Source organism: Ziziphus jujuba, chromosome 4 (assembly GCF_031755915.1).
Source record: "Ziziphus jujuba cultivar Dongzao chromosome 4, ASM3175591v1".
Taxonomy (NCBI): Eukaryota; Viridiplantae; Streptophyta; class Magnoliopsida; order Rosales; family Rhamnaceae; genus Ziziphus; species Ziziphus jujuba.
In genome coordinates this window covers 26,136,160-26,151,775 of record NC_083382.1, presented here as the reverse complement: position 1 = coordinate 26,151,775, position 15,616 = coordinate 26,136,160, and the positions used below count along the sequence as shown (strand labels likewise).

At 36.7% G+C, this 15,616-nt stretch overlaps 2 protein-coding genes and 1 pseudogene across 3 annotated transcripts; all 3 read right to left on the bottom strand.

Annotated features, from left to right (window-relative positions):
* Positions 1-1,677: 1,677 nt before the first annotated feature.
* Positions 1,678-5,370, bottom strand: LOC107416935 (G-type lectin S-receptor-like serine/threonine-protein kinase At2g19130; annotated as a pseudogene).
* Positions 5,371-6,216: 846 nt separating this feature from the next.
* Positions 6,217-7,920, bottom strand: LOC132803577 (uncharacterized). Its single transcript, XM_060816810.1, has 4 exons — positions 7,916-7,920; positions 7,412-7,560; positions 6,509-6,597; positions 6,217-6,459 (listed from the first exon to the last, which is right to left on the bottom strand). The coding sequence occupies exons 1-4, from the start codon at positions 7,918-7,920 to the stop codon at positions 6,217-6,219; spliced, it is 486 nt and encodes a 161-aa protein (XP_060672793.1).
* On the bottom strand, positions 7,853-14,279 carry LOC107416953 (G-type lectin S-receptor-like serine/threonine-protein kinase At2g19130). Of its 2 annotated transcripts, none has more exons than XM_048471505.2 (4): positions 13,569-13,839; positions 13,276-13,484; positions 12,591-12,698; positions 7,853-9,921 (listed from the first exon to the last, which is right to left on the bottom strand). In XM_048471505.2, the coding sequence occupies exons 2-4, from the start codon at positions 13,474-13,476 to the stop codon at positions 8,239-8,241; spliced, it is 1,992 nt and encodes a 663-aa protein (XP_048327462.2). In that variant the 5' UTR covers positions 13,477-13,484; positions 13,569-13,839; the 3' UTR covers positions 7,853-8,238. The 2 variants fall into 2 exon arrangements, with proteins under 2 accessions (XP_048327462.2, XP_048327461.2); XM_048471504.2 differs by having other exon boundaries at positions 7,901-9,921; positions 13,697-14,279.
* Positions 14,280-15,616: the final 1,337 nt, after the last annotated feature.

The window sequence follows — 15,616 nt, the reverse complement described above, 5'->3', positions numbered from 1 at the left end:
CCTTCAATTACGTATAATGCTTGCTGCCCAAAATTCAGATTTGGGTGCTAAACTTTAGTGCAAGATGACCTCTTGGTGCAAAAACCACAAAACTAAGCTGGAAAAAAAAAAAAAAAAAAAAAGAAAAAAAGAAAGAAGAAGAAGAAGAAGAAGAAGAAGAAAGCATTTAGATAACTGCTTTTATACTATATTTATCCTCATCTCAGAGACCAGGCTGAAAATCTTTCCATTCCAATATTCACAGCTCCAAAAATCTCTAAGCTATACCCATTCCACAAAACCAAATACAGGTTGTTTCCAATTAAGAAAATCTAATGAGTATTATATCTTATGAGGCTACGCGATGTAATCTTGAATGATAACTGTGTAAAACAGGATGGTGAGCAGAGAAAACAGCAACCACAAGTTAGCTCCAACAATATTTGATAAAAATTCTTTATGCATTTTGTACCATTTTTCACCATCATCTCAGATGATATTCTGACTAGAACTGTTGCTGCATGTGGCTTATAACATGTAACACTTTTCAAGCCATAGCCAAAGCATTTATAGCTAAGAACTAAGAAGCATAAATACAAACCTTTATTTTAAGCAAATTTGTAATGTGAGCAAAAAATCTTTTCCCCATGGTATCAATAACAATGATGATAACGTGGACAGAATAGGAGGAAATGATACCAACTGATATAGACAGAAAAGGAAAATTTAACCTAGAGAGAAAAAGTGATGAAGAAGAAACTTTTTGTATTTTCTGAAAATGCTATGATTAATCTTATTGACTAGAAAGCTATTTGTGCAAGATAAACAAAGCTAACTCACTAATCCTTTCTTAACCGACAAAGCTCTAAACAGCTTTAGACAACTGACCTTGCCAACTCAGCACAAATACAACTGTCATAACAGATAGAACTGTCATAACAGATAGTACAGCTCATTAGCGTCATAACAGATAGTACAGCTCATTAGCTAACATGGCAGATACTTAGAGACCTCAATATTCCCCCTCTCACTCAAGTTTTACTGACTGACTAATCAAATAAAAAAGAATTCCTAAAATTTTGGGGAAAATATCTGCAATTTGTTCCTCTGTTGGAACATATCTTATCTCAATTAGCTTCTTTAGACCTTATCTCCCACAAAGTGACTGTCTATCTCAATGTGTTTAGTTCTTTGATGAAGAACTAGATTTAACGTTAATGCTGCTGCACTCAAGCTGTCTCTCCTGTAAACATGCAGCAAAATACAAGATTGGCATTTGGTAACAATAAGATTTACTTTCGCAGTAACTTAGAGTTCTTTCATTGTCATGCAAACAAGTGAATTTAATTTTAACTGTTAAAACTTGCCAAAAGATGGGTGCTGGAGCAACAAAAAGCACAACATATTTTCACTATATTATTGTTTAATCTCTCTCATCCTCATGGATTGCAGTGGGTGCTTTTGTGCCAATACAACTCCTTGTCTAAGCTCTGTCAGTCCATTTACTTCCAGGTGGTACAGAACTCCTTAGATTGCTTAAACTGATCTGAATCTCTGCAGGTAAGCTAAATATACATGCTACTTTTTTGCTCAAGTAATGTTTTGAAAGAACGCCATCACAGCTAGGAAGGACGAGGAGTTATGAGACTCCATATAACCCATATATAACAATACATGTAAAACAAGTTTTCAAAGGAAAACATAGGAAATCTTCCAAGTCATTGAAATAATAACCGGTAAGATTTGTGCATAGTATTAGGAAAGCTAATGATAGATACATAGGATATCGAGTAATTAGTCAGACATATATTTATCTTACCACACAAGGTTTTGTCATGTAAAGAAAATTGAAAAATGGCAAAATGATATTCTTCACATGAGATTGCAATGTTCTTTAGGACATCAGTAATGAAGAAGATTCGTTGCTTTTTACTCTAGATGAAGCTGTGGACATGCCGTTGCCTGCCTGTGAACTCTCTGCGCTAGAGGACGACTCGGTGGAGGAAATAATTTCATCCGGGTTATCAACAAAAGCCTGGAATAATCTTGGAAGTGGAGGCAAATTCACGTTTATAGGCCCCTCGAGGATTTGAACAATTTGACCCATTGATGGCCTTTGAGTTTCTTCATAGTGGATGCACCAACAAGCCAATCTACAAACTCTGATCAGCCTTTCTGGATCAGCATTTCCCTCCAACCTTGGGTCTAAAAGACTGAAAACATCACCTCCTTCAATTATTATGCTTGCTGCCCAAATCGGGAAGAAACTTACTTCACCTTCAACATGGTACTTTGAATTGCTCCTTCCTGATATAATCTCAAAAAGCATCATTCCAAAGCTGTAAACATCAGCTTTTGCTGTTATGGCTACTCCTGAAATCCACTCTGGTGCAAGATAACCTCTCGTCCCTCTTATGGTCGTCAGGACCCTGCTGAAATCCCTTCCCACAAGTTTTGCCAACCCAAAATCTGCCACTTTTGGACAAAATTCAGCATCTAAGAGAATGTTGTCTGGCTTAATATCACAGTGGATTATGCACTCTCTGCACTCCTCATGGAGATAACATAACCCTCTTGCAGTCCCCAGAGCAATTTGATACCTTGTTTCCCAGTTCAAAACCTTTGAATTCTTAGTTTCAAAAAGGTGAGAATCTAAAGATCCATTTGGCATGTAATCGTAAACTAACAATTTTTTACTACCTTGAGAACAAAACCCATGAAGCCTAACAAGATTAACATGTTGGATTGTCCCAATTGTACTTACCTCTGCCCGAAATTGCTTCTCTCCTTGGCTGACGCTTTCAAGCTGCTTGACTGCTATTGCAGTTGAGCCAGGCAATGTACCCTTGAAACTGAACCAAATCCTCCCCCTCCCAATTTCTCCGAGAAGTTCTTTGTTGCATTTTGTAAATATCCATACTCAAATACCACCAATGAACCTTCCATTGCTTTTCCTGATCCTACAGTCATCTTTCTCCATCTCAAAACTATAAACTTGATCAGACCCAGAAGAAGTGCAAATGCACCAGCTGAGGCCACAACATTAATAACTATTTTGTTAGGACTAGAATCCGAAGCTGCAAGTCGAACATACAGTGTCATTCCCCTGCTGTCATCTGCTGGGACTTGTTTGAGATTAAAGAGATCTCCAATCCAAATTAAACAATTATTGTTTTCATAGGCATACGCAGTGCAAGAGCAGTCATTTAAGCAGGTTGATTCACATTCAGCACTATTACTTGCTTTCACAGATTTTTCGTTTCCAGAGACCATGCCGGGGTTCGTTGTAAATCTGTCTCTCTTACCGCTATGTTGACATTGCAGTTCAGTTTTTCTCTGACACCCATCGGAATAGTCACTCATATCCCAATTACTCTGTGACTTTGGCTCAAACCCAGTCAAGCAATTACAAAAAGGCAAGGACCTGTCGTTGCAGCTGCCATATGCCCCACAGTAAGCATAAACGTCACATTGCTCTCTTGGTTGGCTCCAAAACAACATCCATCCATTTCCTAGCCAATTTTGCTGCTTAATCTGCCCCGTAACGTCAATAACCAATCGTGATATAGTAGAATAATTATCATAAACATCATAGGTGAAATAGATTTCATTTTCGTTTGAAACAAAGCTGTAATTGAAGATATAATTTAGCCTCATCTCAGGGACCAAACTGAAAATCTTTCCATTCCAATATCCACTGCTCCAGTAAATCTCTGAGCTAGACCTATTCCACAAAACCATGTACGAGTCGGTTCCAATTAAGAATAGTTCAAGAGAGTAGTAACCGGGGGCTGGATCCTCAGAGTTCTTCCATGATGTTAGAAGAACTGAGTTATTTTTGGTTTTTTTGTTGAATCCAAGTTTACTACCAGGTAAAAATGTATGAGATGGATAATCAAAACTTTGCCATAAAGGTGTTGACAAATTAGATCCATAATTTATAACAAGGTTTCCTTTATTGAGCAGAACTGCCTGGACAGTGCCTGAGGTTGTGTGATTCACATTTGTTGACCAAATTGGTGCTTGTGACTCGTTGTATAGGACTAAATTACCATCTGAAATTCTTAAAACCGAAGAAAATCTATCTGAGACTGGTTTTTCTCTGTTTGCCACCCACACTATGGTTTGCTTAGAAATTTGTTTGTACCAAATGCCAACGTAGTAGTTTAGAGAATTACCTGGTGTAAAGAATCCCAGTTCAAAGACCCCATCCGCAGAGACAACAGTTTGGTCACCGGAGAGGGGTTGATTGACAGAGATGGTATCAGCTCCGAGGACAACACTGACTTGAGGGACAAATAGGCACAGAAAGAATAGCAGTAACCATGAATCTTGGTTTGGTCTTGGTATCCATGAAGATTGTAGAGCATGCCTCAATCCTCTTCCCCCTGCCAACATCGTTTATGATAAGACCACCTTAGCAGAATAACCAAAAAAATAAATTAATTAATTAAAAATAAGTTTAATTATAGCAGCCGTTTGCCCCATTAAGTCAACCCTCGTTGTTTTGAACAGTCAACTGACTAATATGCCTGGCAGTATTTCACCATTTTCATATTACCATCTGTAGGCATTCTCAGCAACTTCGAATCCATCTTTCACCTAGAATTTTTTTTTTTTTTTTTCAAACTTTCTTAAAATATCGGACTTGTAAAATCCAAAGTACTCAAAACTCTTGCGAATCATAATGAGGTACATTTTCATTGAGTACATCGAATTGACTCTAATTTCTATAACATGATAAAGTTTGAGCCCAACTTTAAAATTAAATAAGTTTTGACTCATTCAAAAAGTAGTATTGTTTAAAGAGAAAATCTTCAGTAAAACGGTATAAAGTACCAGCTGATGATCTGGTACCACTCCAAATAATTGCATGCCATCAGTTAAAATTAATCATAATTTAATGCCATATGTTAAATTTGGCATGTCATTTGAAAATATCCAACTTACTATATTAAATTGATTTTTTTAAAAAAATAATAATAATAAACCTTTATAGAAAAATAAATAAATAAATAGAAAAGGGTGAATATCTTATCTAGCAGTCACTAGCGACTGCTGACTGCTATGAGAACAGTGAAAATTTTTGAGAGAGCAGGACTGCGGCGCCGACAATGGGCTCCACTCTTTAAGCCCTACTAGTTCTGTATGAAATTTGTGGTGCTGGTGTTGATTCGGTGAACCAAAATGGAGGATTTTGGCAAAATCAGTGGGCATTTTAAGATGTAATTTCTATGTGTCTGATTTTGAAAAGAGAAGAGAGAAAGGGGTTTTCAGAATCGGGGTTTATCCTCCAAACTCACAAACAGCCGGTGGCAGGCCATAATCGTTACTTTTGTTACTGATGAATGTTGGTAGGAGAGAGAGAGATTTGAAATCTAAAAATATATTGAAGAAAATTTTCCAAAAAAAAAAAAAATATATAGATCTTAATTTGAAAAGGAAGAAGAAAATAGAAGGCAAAGGTATTTGAGTAAATTAAAATAAAATTAAAATATAAAAGAAAATAGAATGGTAATTTATAAAAAGAAAAAAATGATGTGGCAAAATTTTAAAGGATGGCATTAAACCATTTGAAGTGGTACCGGCAATTGGTACCACCGTTACACTTAATGTATAATATATTGGCAAAAATATTATATATCCACATATTTGAAGCTAATCAAAGCATTCACTTACCGAAAGATGATACCATATTTGCACTCACAATATCAAGGAAGATCCTGAACTGACTATTTATTCCTTACAGTTTTACCAAACAGAAATAATAATAATAATAAAAGGACAATTTACTTGTTATAGCAAAATTATAGATGCAGGTTGACAGTATCCCTTTCAAGACAAAGGTAAGGTATGCACTATTTGCCGTACCTTATCATAAAGCCAACAGCAGTTGAGACAGTTGAGACAAGAGTCAATCAAGTTAGTCATTTTCCACCATTTGTTATATGTATTTACCCTTCTCGTATGGTGTTTAATTTTTTTTATTTTTTTTAAATATTATAAATTATTTTAAATTTTTTATTTTTACTATTTATCCATGTTATTAGATAGATGCTCAAAGCTATTATCTTCGTCATAAAAGCTATCACCTTCGTTATAGTGCCTAAAAATTTGACCTACAAATTCCTTCCTCTTTTTCTCATTGATTTAATATTTCTTCTGCCAAAGTGAGAATTCTTCCTCGAATGATTTCATCACCCTTTTCACTCTCATATTTTTTACGCAACCTTTTTGCTAGTTGGTTAACTCCACAGGGCGATCGAAATAGTACAAAGGACCATTATAGCAAGATGAAGATAACACAATGCCTATCACGTTGAGTGGCTGGACAAGTTTTATAAACTGCTCTATCTCATAAAAGCATGAGTGATCAGAGTATGAGACCGAATAAATGTATTTATGAAATCTTTCAACAGATTCCAAACTTTCATTGGGCTTATCTCTCAAGATCCCCTTATGGAAGTCGGAGAAGAACCACTAAGATTTTTGTTTGTTAATACATAGGGTTTAAACGGCAATGGCATACCGGATGACATGATACCAATGGTTGATTGCATTGTATATAGTCCCTCTCAGAAGATGCATGGTTTGCAAGCGTTCCAGCCATACCCAAATCTTAGGAAAACAAAGAAAGAAAACAGAGTGAACAACTAAATTGTATTTCATAAAGAAGTTGTTACGAAATTGAGAGAAAAACAAATAGCAACGGAAACAAAGAAAGCGAAGAACAAACATACAGTTTACGTGGAAACCCTTGACGGGAAAAACCACGGGCAGAGAGAAGCAAATTCAATATCGAAAGATTTGTACAAGGTGAGCCAAATTTCGAGATACCCTAAAAACCCCCCAATGACGGCCGAACAAAAATACAGATATATATATAGTACAGAAGAAACCCTAAAATTGAACAGGTCCATACCGCGGGGGCGCTGCCCCCGCACCCCCATCGGGCTCAGTGGTGGGCTATGGTCTCGGGCCTATCGGCCCGAGACCTCCGCTTCCACCATAGAGCCCCAATTTTTTCTCTAAAATTTAGTTTCACCAAATGGGTCGCACCGCGAGCTTTTCGGGTCGGGTCAACAAGAATTCGGGTCACAAACTCTAACAGAAGTCATAGATGAATTACCAAGTTTTGAACTGCACCAATGCATATTTGTAGGAAAACAAACAAATGCAAATTAAAATGTGTATCACACCTGAAGAGGCCACTTATGATCATGAATGATAAATGAGAAAAACCCGATGCTCAGCAGAGAAAACAGCAATCACAAGTTACCCCCACCCATATAATCTTTGATAAACATTCTGTATGCATTTAATCTATTGATAAACCCATTTTCATATAATCTAACAATGATATTCTGAGTAGAAATGATGCTGCATGTGGCTTATAGTAGGTTATGCTTTTCAAGCTATATAGCCAAAGTACTTATAGCTAAGAACTGAGAAGCATAACAGGGGTCACTACGGACCTTTATTTTGAGCACATTTGAAATGTGAAGCAAAAGATCTATTTTCCCCAAAGTAACAATCTCAATGATGATGTGGTCACGATGGGGGGGAAATGATATCAACAACCTATAAGGTGTGGCAAAATTTTATACTGGGATGTGGTAACGATAGAATCTACTATTGCAGTAACTTAAGAGTACTTTTATTGTTGTGCGAACAAGTGATTTTAATTTTAATTGTTAAAACTTGCAACAAGATGTTGGTTGCTGGAGCAAACAAAAATTACTACATTTTTTCATAAATATTATTGTTTAATCTCTTTCATCCTCATGGATTGCAGTGGATGCTTTTGGTAGAACTCCCTGTCTAATCTCTGTCAATCCCTTTCCTTAGTCCTCGGATTGCTTTAACTGATGTGAATCTCAATAGCTAAGCTAAATATGCATGCCACTTATTTGCCCGAGAAATGTTTTGAAAGAACCCCATCACAGCTAGCATGGTAGTAAGTTTTGAAGGACGAGGAGTTATGAGCCTCCAAATAGACAGACTAACCCATAAATTTTTAACAATAAATGTAAGACAATTCCCAAAGGAAAACCTAGCAAATCTTCCAAGTCGTTGAAATAATACTAAGATTTTTGCACAGTACTAGGAAAACTAATGACAGATATTCAGGATATCAGGTATAGTAATACATATCTTTATTGGCTTACCACACAAGATTTATTCATGTAAAGAAAATTATAAAAAAAAAAAAAAAAAAAAAAAAGGGCAAAATGATATTCTCACTGGGATTGATCTTATTTAAGACTTTAGTAATAAAGAAGATTCGGTGCTTTTCACACTAGATGTGGCTGTGGACATGCTGTTCCCTGCTCGTGAACTTTCTAGCCTTGAGCATGATTCGGTAGGGAAGATAATTTCATCCGGATTACCTACAGTAGCCTGGAATAATCTTGGAAGCGGCGGCAAGTTCACATTTGTAAGCCCATCAAGGATTTGAACAATCTGACCCATTGATGGCCTTTGTGTTTCTTCATATTGGATGCACCAACAAGCCAATCTACAAACTCTGATAAGCTCTTCAGCATCAACTTTCCCCTCCAGCCTCGGGTCTAAAAGACTAACAACATCACCTCCTTCAATTATTACTGTTGCAACAAAAATAGGAAAGAAACTTACTTCATCTTCAACATAATACTTTGAATTCCTCCTTCCTGATATGATTTCAAAAAGCAGCATTCCAAAGCTGTAAACATCAGCTTTTGCTGTTATTGGTAGTCCTGAAATCCATTCTGGTGCAAGATAACCTCTTGTCCCTCTTATGGTCGTCAAAACCCTGCTGAAATCCCTTCCCACAAGTTTTGCCAGCCCAAAATCTGCCAGTTTTGGACAAAATTCAGCATCTAAAAGAACATTGTCAGGTTTGATGTCACAGTGGATTATGCACTCCCTGCACTTCTCATGGAGATAATACAAACCTCTTGCGGTCCCCAAAGCAATTTTATATCTCGTTTCCCAATTCAACACCTTCAAATTCTTCGTTTCGAAAAGATGGGAATCTAAAGAGCCATTTGGCATATAATCGTAGACCAACAATTTTTTGGTGCCTCTGGAGCAAAACCCACGTAGCCGGACAAGATTAACATGCTGGATTATCCCAATTGTGCTGACCTCTGCCCGGAATTGCTTCTCTCCTTGGCTAATGCTTTCAAGCTGCTTCACTGCAATCACAGTTGAGTCAGGCAATGTACCCTTGAAAACTGAACCAAATCCTCCCCCTCCCAATTTCTTTGAAAAGTTCTTTGTTGCATTTTGTAAATACCTATACTCAAATACCACCAATGAATCATCCACTGCTTTTCCCATTCCTACAATCTTCTTTCTTCGTCTCAAAATAACAAACACAATAAGGCCCAGTACAACTGCAAATGCAGCAGCTGAGCTCACATAGGTAATTATTTTCTTGACGCTAACTATTTTCTTAGAACTTGGAAACTCAGAAGCTGCAAGTCGAATATACAATGTCTCTCCCTTGCGGTCATCTGCAGTGACTTGTTTCAGATTAAGTAGATCTCCACTCCAAATTAAACAACTACTGCTGTTATCGTAAGCATAAGCGGTGCAAGAGCAGTCACCTAAGCAGGTTGATTCACATGCTGCAATATTCCTTATTTGCAGAGAATTTTTGTATCCAGACAATACCATACTAGGGATCTTTGTAAATCTGTCTTTATCACCATTAGCAAGACCATTGTCCCCACACTGCAGTTCAGTTTTCCTTTGGCACCCACCAGAATAATCCTTTAAACTCCTATCTCTGGGCAACTTTGCCTCAAACCCAATCAAACAACTACAGAATGGAAAGTTGTTTCCGTTGCAAACACCATACGCCCCACAAAAACCGTAGACTGCACATTCTTGTTTTGGTTGCAACCAAAACAGATTCCATTTTTGTGCTAGAGGAAGCCAATTCATCTGCTTAATCTGCCCCGAAATGTCAATCATAAAACGAGATATGATAGAAGAATTATAAACATCATAAGTGAGATAAGTTTCATTGTCGTTTGAAACATGGCTGAAATTATACAAATAATTGAGCCCCTTCTCAGGGACAAAGCTAAAAAACTCTTCACTGCTCCAATAAATCTCTGAGCTAGACCTATGCCGCAAAACCAAATACACTTTGGTTCCATTTGAGGATAGCTCAAGAGAATAGTAACCTGGGGCCGGATCCTCGGAGTTCTTCCAAGAAGTTAGAAATGAACTTCTTTTGGTTTTTTTGTTGAATCCAAGTTTACCACCAGGTAAAATTGTATCAGTTGGATAGTCAAAACTTTGCCATAAAGGTGTTGATAAATTGGATCCTTCAATTAAAACGAGGTTTCCTCTATTAAGTAAAACTGCCTGGACAGCGCTTGAGGTTGTGAGATTCATATTTGTAGACCAAATTGGTGCACGTGACTCATTGAGTAGGACTAAATTACCACTTGAGATTCTTAGTACAGAAGAAAATCTATCTGAGACTGGTCTATCTCTATTTGCCACCCAAACTATGGTCCTTGGAAACAATTCTTTGTACCAAATGCCTATGTAGTAGTTTGAAGAATTACCTGGTGTAAAGAATCCCAGTTCAAAAACCTCATCAGCAGAGACAATAGTTTGGTCACCAGAGAGTGACTGATTGATAAAGATGGTGTCAGCTCCGTCGGAGACACTGACTTGGAGAAATAGGCACAGAAAAATAGCTGCAACCATGAATCTTGGTCTGCTCTTGGCATCCATGAAAATCGAAGAACATGTCTCAATCCTCTTTCCCCGTTTAAAAATTAAATGTAATAAGAGCATCTAAGGCCAAAACAAGTCAACCCACATTGTGAGTAGTCTGCGGACTATTATGCCCGGCATTACTTGGCCACTTTTATTTTAAACAGGGTATCACATCGATTTGCTTTCTCAGCGACTACGTATTCCCATCATCTTTCATCTGGAAGATTTTAATTTTTATAATTTTTTGAAGTACAAGTTTCATAAAATCCAAAAAGCTCAAGACTCTAGTGATGTATAATATAATGAGGTTTATTTGATTGACAGTTTTCTTTTGGTAAATATTATTTGATTGCATTGATGAGTACATTGCAATTTCTTTAATGTGATAAGGTTTGAGAACAACTTTGAAATTAAATAGTCTTTTTTACAATAAATTAAACAGAGTTTGACTCATTCAAAAAGCAGTCTTATTCCATCGCAAAACTAATTCTATATTTATTCTAAAAAATAAATAAATAAATACCAACCTTTTAGAGGTTTAGGTTTCGAACCACAAACGGTTAGTGATGGATGAAAGCTATTAAAAAAGGGTTTGCTTCTGAATTGGCAAAAAGATTGCTGTGTGACAGTACATTGGGGAATGAACAGGCAAAAGTGTTAGATCAGAGATTTGTTTTTGTCGAGAAAAATGACACGTATGCACTATTACACACCCGTATCCATAAAGCCAAGACAAGAGTCAATCAAGGTGCTCATATTCCACGATCTTTGCACCACACCGTACCCGTCTGTATGTATTTACCCTGCTCACTTGAGCGCCTAAATATTTGACCTTCAAATTCCTTCCTCCTTTTCTCACTGATGTAATATTACTACTGCCAAAGTTGGATTTCTTCCTCGGCGTAGTTTCATCTCCCTCTTCATACTCATATTTTTTGTGTAACCTTTTTGCTGGTTGGTTAACTCCACAGAGGCGGCCAAAATAGTACAACGGATCAGCATAGTAAGATGAAGATGACACAATACCTTTCACGTTGATTGGCTTGACAAGTTTTATAAACTGCTCTATCTCAGAAAAGCACGAGTGATCAGAGTATGAGACTGAAAACATGTATTTATGAAATCTTTCAACAGATTCCAAATTTCCATTGGGCCTATCTGTCCAGATCCCCTCATTTCCAGTTTTGTTGCATTTGTTGTAATGAGGAGTCACAGAAGAACCACTAAGATTTTTGTTTGTTGCATAGGGTTTCAACACCCATGGCATACCAGATGGCATGATACCAATGGTTGGTCGCATTGCATTCAGTCCCTCTAAGGTTTCAATGCTAAAGCTATAACGAGGAACAGCACGTACTCTAGCGAGAGAAGTTTTAGTTGTGAATATATCATGGTAACCAAGAAGATGCATGGTTTCCAAGCGTTCCGGCCATACCCAAATCTTAGGAAAACAAAATAAGAAATTAGAGTGAACAACTAGATTGTATTTTTGCGGCGAAGTAACAGACGAACCAAATTTTGAATTGCACCAATGCATATTTGTAGGAAAACAAACAAGTGCAAGTAATTGCAACTTAATGTGTATCTGATCTGAAGAGGCTACTATGATCTTGAATGATAAATGTGAAAAAAAATGCATGCTCAGCACAGAAAACAGCAATCACAACCTATAACCCCCAACCAGATAAACTTTGATAAAAACTCTTTATGCATTTTGTCCATTGATAAACCCATTTTCATATAATCTAAGATGATATTCTGAGCAGAAATGATGCTGCATGTGGCTTATAGTGGGTTATGCTTTTCAAGTTAGAGCCAAATGATTTATTTAAAAAAAAAAAAAAATTTAAAAAAGTCTACTAAGCACAATCGGTGTCAATGCTGACCTTTATTTTGAGCACATGTGAAATGTGGAGCAAAAGATCTTCTTTCCCCAAAGAGTCAATCCCAATGATGATATCATGGTCAGGATGGGAGGCAATGATATCAACAATCTGTAACATGCAGCAAAATACAATTTTGGTGAGAACAAAATTTACTCTCACAGTAACTTAAAAGTCTTTTTTTGTTGTTGTTGAGCAAACTACTGTGATTTTAATTTTAATGGTTAAACTTGCAACAAGATGTTGGTAGCTAGAAAACATAAAAAATACTACATTTTTCCATCATATTATTTGCCCAGTCTCTCTCATTCACTCTCAAGGTTTGCAGTGGGTGGTGTTGGCTCAATAGACAATGTATTGGATTTTGACTCTTTACCATTCATATGTATATTTATATTTGTGTTAGGCTGATGTTCATAGTTTGACTCACTCACTTACTTATTGCTACTTTAACATAAATAATATCTATTATCCACAAAATATGAAATTTTTTTAGTGAAAAATATGCTAAAAACTGTTTAGATGTACCAAGTGGAAAAACTGTTTGAAAGAAAAATATATTAAAATCAAAGAATTGCTTTTCACATGGTTTATAAGAACTGGGTATTGCTTAGTAATTTACTACTGCAAATTGTGTGGACTCTACCATATTATCTTAGGAACCTCTCGGAGAAGCATGTAGGTGCACCTGCTGAGCAGCAACTTCACGAGGAGGGAAATCATACGATGGATTGCAGTATGTATTATCCAAGTAAAGTAAATCAACTGAAACATCGTCAACAGCATTCAAGAGCATGGCCATCCCTATCTTAGCCCTCTCGTTCGTTGTTTCCCACCGGAAATCACCAGTGTACAGCAAGCATCCGAACTCTCCACGGAACAAGAACATAACTGCACCTGGTTACAAACAGAGCATAATAATTTGAGCGATTTCATCACAGTTCCCAACAACAATTTCAGCCCAATTGAAAAACAAAAAACCTCTAGGTAGCTATTTAATTCAATAGTCCTTTATCTATCCATCGCCATTCAAACTGCTTTCACTGAGGACTTAAAGCAAACAGTTGGTGAGCAATCAAACTCGCAGTTTTGAAACCAGAAAAAAATACCGGGACAATGGTGAGCGTCAATGGGCATAACCTCGACAGAGGTCTCCAAACCGGTGGAAGGAGAATGGACAGGGATTGAGTGCCAAGAGCCGATCTCAAGGACGCGAAGCAAAGAGAGGTTGAAGCAGGGGAATTTGGAGGGGAAGATCTTGGCTGTGAGACGGGAGCAGAAGATAGGGCCTTTGGACCAGGAAGAAGACAGGCCTTTGGTGTGGTCAGAATGGAGGTGGGTGAGGAAGTAGACCTGGCTTCCACCTGTCCACCTGTCCACTGCTATCAGACCTTTTTCCATGGTAGAATTCGTGGAGGACTACTGCATCACAATTGGTTTTCCATGGAGATTGCTAATTTGGGATTCAACTTCTGGAGAGACGAGACCGTTTCTACTCTTTTTGGCGCCCAGATTTCATTTTAAATTTTGTTCCACTATAACGTCAGAATTTTAATTTATATTATACTTTTGGCGCCCTGCTGCAAATTACGTGAGCACTTCCTTGTCTGGACCCTGGAGTCCGCCGCCCTGGGGAAAAATTTTCAAGGTTTTTTATTTCTTTTTTTTTTTTTTTTTTTTTTTGGTGATAAAAAAAATTGAAAAAAATAAAATAAAAAGGGGATGTATATTTGGATTTTCACTAGTTTTGCATAAATAGGGTGATATATATAGTTTTTTGCATGGACATGTTGAGCCCACCTTAGACTGGGCTCCCACCTTAGACTGGGCTGAGAACAGAAAAGATTGCATTAAGGCCAATTGGGCTCACGCTAGGTCCATCCCAAACTCATTAATTTTAAAATTTTGACCAATTAACTGGGGTATCAACAATATACGTACATACATACATACATACATATATATATATATATATATAATTTAAAAATATATTCGAAAATTTCTACTATTATAATTTTTTTTTTTTTTTTTTTAGTTTAAAGGGAAAAAAAAATAGAACAAAACAAAAAGACAAAGCTCTGTTACACACATGCTATGACACGGGATACTTGCTGATCAATCAATCCACAGCGGCAGTTTCATTTTGAAAGGAAAAGATTCATGCATTTGATATTCCTTTTTATATACAGCAACTCATATATAGGAACAACTGAGAACAAGAAAACTAAACTCGGTCGCAATCGCTTAAAATTAGGGTAAGACTAAAAGTAATGAAAGCCCAGAAAAACGCACATATGTCCATCAACACGTCGGGTTTAGAAAAAGTGTCACCCCTTCGAACACGACCCTCACAGCTAATTTCCAGCTTATTGTGATTGAGATCTATCGTACTCTTCAAACCCATGCAGTATACGCCCTTCATATCCATTGGTATGGTCTTCCACAAAATAACTCAAAACACTTTCCAACATAAAACAACAACTCCCATCATCATCAACCCTTTTGCACCCATTAATTCCCCTCTCGTTTTGTTCCTTTTCATAATTTCTAATCTTTCAAGCTGGCAAAATCTTCTTTTTCAACCTCAAACATAACACTCCAATGCACAACGACATTTTATCCATACATGTTTTATCTGTTTTATTATTATCATTATTGGTTTACATATATTGTAACAAACGTAATTACTAATTATGAATTTTCTTGTTCGTACACGAGAAAGCGAAAGACTTTGATATCAGTTTTTGGTTTTGTATGTGAAAAAGAAAACCCATTTTGATATTTGGAGTTTTATGCCTTTTTCGTCATTGAATTTTCGCACATCTATCCATCAGCATTTATTAAACGCAACAATATCTGTCTCCCATCCCACGAATAAGTTCCCTTTGCTAATATATTTATAACATAACGACAAATATATATATATATATATATACCTTTTTTTTTTTCTTTTTCTCTTTTCAATTATAATAAAAATGAGAAAATTCAAATTTAATTAGAATTATTATCTAACTGAACTGTAACTTTTT

Excerpts from the sequence above, each read along its gene's own strand:
- LOC107416953 (XM_048471504.2), bottom strand. The coding sequence starts at position 13,988 with ATGGAAAAAGGTCTGATAGCAGTGGACAGGTGGACAGGTGGAAGCCAG. Across the intron at positions 13,485-13,696 it reads TGACGCTCACCATTGTCCCG|GTGCAGTTATGTTCTTGTTC; the intron begins GTATTTTTTTCT and ends GTTTGTAACCAG. Across the intron at positions 12,699-13,275 it reads GTGAAGTTGCTGCTCAGCAG|ATTGTTGATATCATTGCCTC; the intron begins GTGCACCTACAT and ends TGCATGTTACAG.
- LOC132803577 (XM_060816810.1), bottom strand. Across the intron at positions 6,598-7,411 it reads TTCTCAGTTCTTAGCTATAA|ATTTGGGTATGGCTGGAACG; the intron begins GTACTTTGGCTA and ends TGTTTTCCTAAG. Across the intron at positions 6,460-6,508 it reads CATTGGTATCATGTCATCCG|TGGTTCTTCTCCGACTTCCA; the intron begins GTATGCCATTGC and ends CAAAAATCTTAG.